At 44.1% G+C, this 9,625-nt stretch overlaps 1 protein-coding gene across 3 annotated transcripts; it reads right to left on the bottom strand.

Moving 5' to 3' along the window:
* Positions 1–417: 417 nt before the first annotated feature.
* LOC129853661 (mitochondrial sodium/calcium exchanger protein-like) lies at positions 418–9,603 on the bottom strand. 3 transcript variants are annotated; one of them, XM_055919962.1, is made up of 15 exons: positions 8,900–9,602; positions 8,186–8,338; positions 7,625–7,677; positions 7,048–7,105; positions 6,705–6,810; positions 6,433–6,600; positions 6,042–6,158; positions 5,613–5,678; positions 5,383–5,513; positions 5,047–5,188; positions 4,823–4,944; positions 4,577–4,730; positions 4,397–4,477; positions 4,154–4,218; positions 418–1,490 (listed from the first exon to the last, which is right to left on the bottom strand). In XM_055919962.1, the coding sequence occupies exons 1-15, from the start codon at positions 9,092–9,094 to the stop codon at positions 1,302–1,304; spliced, it is 1,800 nt and encodes a 599-aa protein (XP_055775937.1). In that variant the 5' UTR covers positions 9,095–9,602; the 3' UTR covers positions 418–1,301. The 3 variants fall into 3 exon arrangements, with proteins under 3 accessions (XP_055775937.1, XP_055775936.1, XP_055775938.1); XM_055919961.1 differs by having other exon boundaries at positions 5,383–5,678; positions 8,900–9,603; XM_055919963.1 differs by lacking the exon at positions 8,900–9,602 and adding an exon at positions 8,495–8,699 and having other exon boundaries at positions 5,383–5,678.
* Between the last annotated feature and the right edge of the window lie 22 nt (positions 9,604–9,625).

Here is a 9,625-nt window from a genome sequence, read left to right as displayed (position 1 = left end):
TACAGGAAGGATTTTGGATGTTTTTATTTCTATCTTAAACGGGTACAGTACACAATAATCATAATCTCAGAACCTAGACATACGTCTATGCTTTTTACCCTGATATCACCTTCTTTAACGCACCAAAGGTGCTTTTTATATGCAACAATTTCACCTGCAAATATTTATCAGGGACGATAATGTACTACCTCTATAGGTATCGTACATCTGTAGTAGTAAAATAATACAATTCCTTGATAAAAATGTATGACATTGTTTGATGCAACTGCATAAAGTAGCTTGTTTATGGCCAGCTTCAAATTATTTAAATAGCTGCGCCTTGCTTTCACGATTGGTTCCCTTACTCAGAAGTTGGAACTATATAGGTGTTTCTAAGCCATATTTCAAATTCATTAAGAAATTCGAAATGATCAATAATGTGTTGCAAAGAGCACTTTATTTAAAAAAATGTTTTTATATTTTCCCAATTGGTAGTTAGTCTTATCTCATCGCTGCAACTCCCGTACAGACTCGGTAGAGGCGAAGGTCGAGAACAGTGCGTCCTCCGAAACACAACCCAACCAAACTGCACTGTTTCTTGACACAAGGCCCACTTAACCCGGAAGCCAGCCTCACCAATGTGTCAGAGGAAACACCGTACACCTGGCGACCGTGTCAGCGTGCACTGCGCCCGGCCTGCCACACGAGTCACTGGTGCGCGATGGGACAAGGACATCCCTGCCAATTGTGCGCCACCCCGTGGGTCTCCCGGGTTGTGGCCGACCGCGAAGGAACCTGGACTCGAACCCAGAATCTCTAGTGTCACTGCGATGCAGTGCCTTAGACCACTGTGTCACTCGGGAGTCCCGCAAGAGAGCACATTTTATACAATTGACTCACATCAACCATTCCAGACAGTGTTTCTCACTAAGGAGACACTACATTCACATTGATTTAAAGGAGAAAATTCCCTTAAAGTGCTACTGCATCTTTTTTTAGTTTTTTTACTCCTTGTCAGTACATGGGTTACTTTAAAACTGTGTGTTACTGTCATTTCTGTATATGTGTGTAATTGTTTTGTGTGGACCCCAGTAAGAGTAGCTGGTCCTCATGTAACAGCTAATCTAAATATAAAAATATAGTCAGTGCAAACAGACAAAAGTTAAATCACAGTCTGATTGGTTCCAACTCCGTTAAGGCACAGTGTGATTGGCTGTGACTCCATCTCTCCCAGGAAGAGGAAAGTCTCTCAGGTCTCGAACTGTCTGGTCAGTATTCACAGGTGGCTCTACCAGACTGGTCCAAACCATCTCGTACAGGCTTCAGGTGTGGATAAAGCCAAACTCTGTGAGCAGCGCAACCAGGAGGAAGACTGCATAGAAGAGCAGGAGGAAGATTCCATAGGCCCGGCCCAGGTGGAAACAACGCAGAGGAACTAGGATGAAGGAGAAGACCAGAGAGAGACCCAGAGAACCTGCTAGAACCCAGGTCAACAAACCCTCTGGTTCCAACTGGATGGTGTAGAGGGGTGGGGGTTAGAGCGAGAGGGGGGTGGAGAAAATAAATTAGAAACTAACCTTCTTTGGCACATTTTGACACACAAATAAAATCAAGCTGTTGCAAGAGGAGAGTACCAGTCCAATTCTATGCACTTCAGACAGACATTTCTCTGGTCACAACCTCTCTACAAAAATGCTTATTTCAGACAGTTACAAACAGCTTATATACAGTCCCAGTCAAAAGTTTGGACACACCTACTCATTCAAGGGTTTTTCTTTATTTGTATTATTTTCTACATCGTAGAATAATAGAGAAGACATCAAAACTATGAAATAACACATGGAATCGTGTAGTAACCAAAAAAAGTGTAAAACAAATCACAATATATTTTATATTTGAGATTCTTTAATTAAAGTAGACACACTTTGCCTTTGACAGCTTTGCACACTCTTGGCATTCTCTCAACCAGCTTTTCAATTAACAGGTAGTGCCTTCTTAAAAGTTAGTGGAATTTCTTACTTTCCTTAAGGCATTTGAGCCAAACAGTTGTGTTGTGACAAGGTAGAGGTGGTATACAGAAGATAGCCCTATTTGGTAACACATTATGGCAAGAAAAAAAATCAAATAAGCAAAGAGAAACGACAGTCCATCATTACTTTAAGACATGAAGGTCAGACAATCCGGAAAATTTCAAGAACTTTGAACGTTTCTTCAAGTGCTATGATGAAACTGGCTCTCATGAGGACAGCCACAGTAGGTGAACGGATGATCTACGAATGTGTGGTTCCCACCGTGAAGCATGGAGGAGGTGTGATGGTGTGGGGGTGCTTTGCTGGTGACACTGTCAGTGATTAATTTAGAATTCAAGGCACATTTAACCAGCATGGCTACCACAGCATTCTGCAGCGATACGCCATCCCATCTGGTTTGACCTTAGTGGGACTATCATTTGTTTTTTTAACAGGACAATGACCCAACACACCTACAGGCTGTGTAAGGGTTATTTGACCAAGGAGAGTGATGGAGTGCTGCATCAGATGACCTGGTCTCCACAATCACCTGACCTCAACCCAATTGAAATGGTTTGGGATGAGTTGGACCGAAGAGTGAATGAAAAGCAGCCAACAACTGCTTAGCATATGTGGAAAATCCTTCTAGACTGTTGGAAAAGCATTCCAGGTGAAGCTGGTTGAGAGAATTCCAAGAGTGTGCAAAACTGTCATCAAGGCAAAGGGTGGCTACTTTGAATAATCTAAAATATATTTTGATTAGTTTAACACTTCTTTGGTTACTACATGATTCCATGTGTTATTTCATAGTTTTGATGTCTTCTCTATTATTCTACAATGTAGAAAATAGTCAAATGAATGAAAAACCCTTAAATGTGTAGGTGTGTCCAAACGTTTGACTGGTACTGTGTATATATACACTGAACAAGAATTTAACAAAAATAAATGCAACATGTAATGTGTTGGTCCCATGTTTCATGAGCTGAAATAAAAGATCCCAACATTTTTTCATACGTACTAATTGCGCTGACATTTTTTTGCACAAATTTGTTTACATCCCTGTTAGTGAGCATTTCTCCTTTGCCAAGATAATCCATCCACCTGACAGGTGTGGCATATCATGAATCTGATTAAACAGCATGATCATTACACGGTGCACCTTGTGCTGGGGTCAATAAAAGGCCACTAAAATGTGCAGTTTTGTCACAAACCGAAATGCCACAGATATTTCAAGTTGAGGGAGCGTGCAATTGGCATGCTGACTGCAGGAATGTCCACCAGAGCTGTTGCCAGAGACTTTAATGTTAATTTCTCTACCATAAGCCGCCTCTGTCGTTTTAGAGAATTTGGCCAACCGGCCTCAACCGCAGACCACGTGTGTGGCGGTTTGCTGATGTCAACATTGTGAACAGAGTCCCCCATGGTGGGGTTATGGTATGGGCAGACAATGAACACAATTGCATTTTATTGATGGTCATTTGAATGCACAGAGATACTGTGACGAGATCCTGGGGCCCATTGTCATGCCTTAAATTGGGGAATGGGCTCGTGGTAATGACTGGTGCGGAATCAGTGGAATGGTATCCATTTGCTCCCTTCTGGCCATGTGCCGTTCTCCCCTCAGCAGCCTCCACTGCTCATGTTTCAGCATGATAATGCACGGCTCCATGTCCCAAGGATCTGTACACAATTCCTGGAAGCTGAAAATGTCCCAGTTCTTCCATGGCCTGCATACTCATCAGACATGTCAGCCATTGAGCATGTTTGGGATGCTCTGGATCGGTGTGTACGACAGCGTGTTCCAGTTCCAGTTCCTGACAATATCCAGCAACTTCGCACAGCCATTGAATAGGAGTGGGACAACATTCCACAATCAACAGCCTGATCAACTCTATACGAAGGAGATGTGTCGTGCTGCATGAGGCAAATGGTGATCACACCAGATACTGACTGTTTTTTTAAAGGTATCTGTGACCAACAGATGCATATCTGTATTCCCAGTCATGTGAAATCCATAGATTAGGGCCTAATGAATATATTTCAATTGACTGATTTCCTCATATGAACTGTATGAACTCAAGTCAAATATTAGAAATGTTGCATGTTGCGTTTATATTTTTGTTCATATATGAGGTGAATGGTACTGAAGCTAAGAGCAGACGTACCGTCACCACTGGCTCGTTGTTAAACATCTGTATCAGACAGCCAATGCCCACTCCAATTAGCATGTCTGAAAGGAACATGGTCAAGGGCAGAAACATGATGCACAAATGACTGCATAGACCTACACGTAGCAGACACACACACACTCGCTTTTAACTTGCACAAACACATCCAGCAGACACACACACACACACACTCGCTTTTAACTTGCACAAACACACATCCAGCAGACACACAAAGGATACTAAAGATGATTCCCCCAAAGCAGGCTGATAATGCCATCCGTGGGTAGCCCTGGCGAGCGATGGTGATGTCAGAAAAACAATCTAGGAACCGAAACAAACAGATTCAACACTACAATAAGTAAGCAGTCTGTCTATTTAGTAGGTGAGTGCCGCAGTAACCGCAGTGTGTGTGTGTCTCACCCCCAATGCTATTTCCCCAGGCCAGCAGTGTGAGACCCAGTAAATTGTTGGACAGACTAAGGACCACACCGAGCATGTGCAGGATACTGACCACCTCCGAGGCCGCAGCACTGATCCACATCGCACTCACCAAAAAGCCCAGCAGAGAGAACACCTATTGAAAAAAACACACATTATACAAACACCACAACACCTAGCAGAAACAAAAACAGAGACAGAGTGAACGAATGAATCCGTGTGTCTTACTAAGTGGTATGCCGGGGGCTGGTCGTTAGAAGTGGTGAGGAAGACTATGGCGGAGAGGAAGAGGCCAAAGAGCAACGTCAACGCCCAGACAGGAAACTGACCCTCGATCAGATACAAACCGTCTATAGAGAGAGAGAGAACACCAATCCAGTCAGTTAACACACCTCCTCTGGAGAGGAATAGAAATGAAGGTTCTTTGACAACACACAGGCATGCAGACTCACACTCTCCGGAGCTGAAGGTGAGCACACAAACCAGCGGCGCAGTGATAAGGTGGAGGCAGTTTAATGGTCTTCTCCAGTTCCTGTCTTCTTTGTCAGGATCCACCACTGGAACAGTCAGCAGCAGCAGCACCTCCAGTGGCATCTATGGGGGGAACTTCAGCTCAGCAACCACTCGCACTCAAACACACTGATGCTCCTGTCAAGCTCTAGCTCCGTTTCCAACCCTTGTCCATTCCCCTTAACCCTAATTCCTACAGATCTGCAAATGAAAAGTGCAAAGACACACATTCAGATCTGCAAACAGCAAATCGCACACATACATTCATGCACACGCACCTTCAGTATTTTCACAGTCCTCCAGCGCCAGGTCTTCCTCCTCCAGGTCCTGCTGTCCACTGGGTTTAGAGAATTCAGCAGGATGGAACTGGTCGACTCACAGTAGGGGAGCAGGGGACGGTACTCACTGTCTATACACGCACACACACATACACTCGACTGGATTGGTTCTCGTAGCACACCCCAAAGGTATAACTTAGTGGAATGTGCACAGTGACTGTGGTTGTTACCATAGCCCTGCTGGATGCTGCCATTAGATAAAAGAGGAGCCTGGTCTGACTCAGACGTCTGTAGCTCTGCAGAGAGATACAACTGTCAGACACAGGGTGTAGGTGTGTGTATGGGTGTGTTAGTTCTGCTATACTTGTGGGGACCTAAAAATCCCCCAAAGTCCCCACAAGGTTAGTAAAACAAGGAAAATTCTCCCTCGTGGGAACATTTCCCACATCCCCATGAGGACAAAGGCTATTTTAAGCTTAGGGGTTAGGTTAGGGTTAGGGCTACAGGTTAGGGCTACATTTAGGGTAAGAATTTGGGTTTGGGCTACAGTTATGATAAGAATTAGGCTTAAGGGTTAGACTAAATAGGACTTTGAATGGATAATACAGTTTAGGTCCCCACGTGGATAGAAGAACATAATATGTGTGCGTGTGTGTCACCTGGTGCGTGTGTTGAGCTCTGGACGGAACTTCTAGTTGCTGAGTGTTTCTGATGACTGTAGATGTAGGCACTCACAATGACTGTTACCACATACACCACATACAGCCCCATGTACCCTACAGAGAGAAACACAGACAAACACTTATTCCACCCCAACCATCAGCGTGACTAGTCCTCCTACCTTCTGAAGTACACGGAACACAGTGTCTATGTCTGTAATATTTTGCCTGGATTCAAACTTGACAGAAACAGAGGCATGACGGATGAATGAACCAGCAATCGAGAAACATCTGGTGTCGTTTAGCTCCCAGGGTAATGTTGAATGTGGATACCGCAACCCTCACGCAACTCTTATTCAACTCTAACCAAACTGTCTGTGTGTGTGTGTACCTAGTGTCTCTCCCAGTGATATAGTTCCTCTGTAGAGGATGATGAAGGTCCAGAAGACTGCAGCCATGTAGAAGATGACATCCCGCAGGAAGGGGCGGGACGCTACAGTGAAGGGTTTGACCAATGACACAGACCCAGCGACCACCGTGGTTACAAAGATACCCGCTCCTATGAACGAAGGGAGCGAGGGATTAAACTCTTGTATGTGTTTACCGAACAGTGCACCTATAGACAGGCAGTGTGTGTGTGGATGTGTGTGTGTGTGCATGTACCAAACAGTGCTCCTATAGCCAGGCCAGCGGTGTGTGGACGGGAGAAGGCCACAGTGGCACTGAAGACATCTGGAGCTCCGTTACCTAGCGCCAGGAACGTCACACCCTGACAGACACATTTAGGGAAAACACTTCTGGTACTGGAGTAGAGTTTGTCCGTGAGTATGTGTGTCTGTGTGTAACAATGGTGATTATTTAAGCACATTTAAAGCAAACTGCATGAAAATATGTTTTGTGTGTGTGTGTGTGTGTGTGTGTGTGTGTGTGTGTGTGTGTGTGTGTGTGTGTGTGTGTGTGTGTGTGTGTGTGTGAGAGAGAGAGGGAGAGGCCTATAGAAGGATACAGCCACGTTGTGTGTGAGTCGAAGGCTGGAGGAGATGGCTGAGAGGTTGGGACAGAAGCTGCAGAGAGAATAAACACAAAGATACACCTTCAACCAATCAATAGCTAACATAGAACACGCCCTCACAGAGTCCAAACACTGTCCAAATATTTCTGTGCTGTTTACTTTCAATCAAACAGTGCTCTGTTCATTGGTTGATACCACTGCTTCTGCTTTCACTGTTCAAACACAAAGAACATCTGCTTTGTCTGTGAAACATGTGATTAATCACATGACCAGATCACAAACGTTAAGAAGTGAACAGAAACACTGCAACTCTTATCTCCCTGAGAGGATAACAAAAGACACACACACACCTTAACCATGACACACTTATCTCCAGTGGTCAAGTGACTAGGGCCATGTGATCACGTCAACTTGAACTGCTGGAGAGAACACTGTTGTAGCTGCAGTCAGCGGAACACAATTACAAACAATACCCATCTCTTTACAGCCAGTGTACAGGTAGCGAGAGAGTGTTACAAAACTCATGTTCAGTAAAGACATGTTCGAAACAGAACATGTGAGAGAAACTTACAACTTTGACGCAGTCAGTCCGAGAACTATGAACAAGATTAACAACCAGATGATCTGTAGAGAGGTGGGGAAAGAGATTAGTTAGATTAGTTTTCTGACATGGCTGAAATATCAGTGTTTATAAAATAACTTTCATATCGACAAGCAGATATTGAGTTTCTTTCTCCCCCAAACATCACTAGTATATACTACTAGGTTTATGGGGTAAACACTATGTAAAGTGTGCAGTATTGAGCCTATGAGGTGAATACAGTATGGGCCTATGGGGAGTAAGTAACCCAGACTAACTCAGCACTGTGAGAAGAAATCCTCAATTAAACCCCGATTCATGAGTTTTACTGCATGGCTCAGTTTGAGGAAGCTCTACTCAGAACAGGGGGAAGTGGCAGCTTCTGGTTCTATTCATGTTCATGAAACTAGCCCTGATTGAGGTTGCTTCAGATTCCTTATTTGAATGCATGTAGGTAATTCTGATTAAGAACACTTTGCTAATGACAAATGTGTGTATAATGCATGTAATAACGCATGTAATAATGGTCTGCGCGGCACACAGTGTGCTTACGCAGAGTGTGATAGTGAGGGGTGTTAGGTTGGGTGGTAGTAGACAGAAGGCCATCTTGAGGTAGTTGATGAAGCTGTCTTCCATACTACAGTCTGGAGTGGCCTTCACAAACGCACAGCGATCAGCAGCACTCAGGTTCATCACAATGTCACACTGAAAGACACACACACACAAATACTTAATTACTACATCACACTGGAAGAGAGGGGTAGCTTTCAAATAAATACATCGTCATCAATGATCTACTGCACTGAGCAGAACACACTTGTACGGAGAAGAAAATAAAAAGTATGAAATGAATGCACTCACTACTGTAAATCGCTCTGGGTAAGCGCGTCTGCTAAATGACTAAAATATAAAATGTTAACGTAAAATATAACAATATGGTGGATGCCATTTGTTATTTCACTGCAGTGCAGATGAAGGAAATGAGAGAAGGAGTTAAAACACTCGAAAAAATGATATCAAATTGAACTTAAAGCAAAAAGGTTGCCCTCACAAACAACGGTCACGAGTCCAGATACAACATGCGCATGCCTACTTGAATAGTTAGTCAGTTGTGCAGCTATTGCTCAACACTACTAAACGTGGCAAAGCCGATCAACAAGATTTTTTTCTGAAGAAAAAATAGCAATTTCATGATGCGCCTGTCAGGAAAATTGAGTTACAAATATTGAGATTCATGGTTGAAATCTAATTAACTACCAGACTAACCTCGTCTGTGTTCCCCTGACGTAACATCGCGGAGTGTGTGTCCACCATGGTTCCCGCAGAGAGCAGGTCAGCACCGTCGGCGGATCGGTCTGGAGACGGAACTATCCCGGTACCAGAATCACCGGAGCCTAAGACATGGCGACAGAGACACCACAACAGCAGCAACGCGGATATAAAATCAACCCGAGATGTCATATTTTACTCCGTCCAGGAAATGCATCCATTCCGATTCCTTGACACATCAGACTGGTGGGAGGTGGGTTTGGTGGTTCGGATTAGACCTGAGAATAGAATACTGGAGAATTGAAAGTGTTCCTTGTTGCTGTAAACTAAATGCTGCAGTGACAGATTGAAGGCACCCTGATCAGCAATAATTCATAACCGAGCTTGCTTGATCAACCCTTTGTGACAGCCAACTCTTTATGTTGTAGGCTACTCGCTACAAAGAAGCGCGGAAAGCTCGTTTTCTTCTAGTTGTTGACATTATGCCAGTTCCAGTTTTCAGAACCGTCCGTGATCAATATGTACCAAAACGTCTGACTCGCGGACGCTCCTCCAAGCCTACGTCATCAGGCTAAACTCTGAATTTAAACCCATCCCACTATTTTAATGAGGAGCCATCCAGACAGACTCCTTCGGGTGCGTGTGTGTGTAAAGGGGCGGACTTAGTGATTTGGAGGCCCCAGGTAGAGGCCAGTGAGACACCCACCCATTTAAAGCAATCAT

Source organism: Salvelinus fontinalis, chromosome 4 (assembly GCF_029448725.1).
Source record: "Salvelinus fontinalis isolate EN_2023a chromosome 4, ASM2944872v1, whole genome shotgun sequence".
In the NCBI taxonomy this organism is placed as follows: Eukaryota; Metazoa; Chordata; class Actinopteri; order Salmoniformes; family Salmonidae; genus Salvelinus; species Salvelinus fontinalis.
The sequence above is the reverse complement of the archived record's forward strand: the minus strand, read 5'-3'. Positions and strand labels throughout refer to the sequence as shown.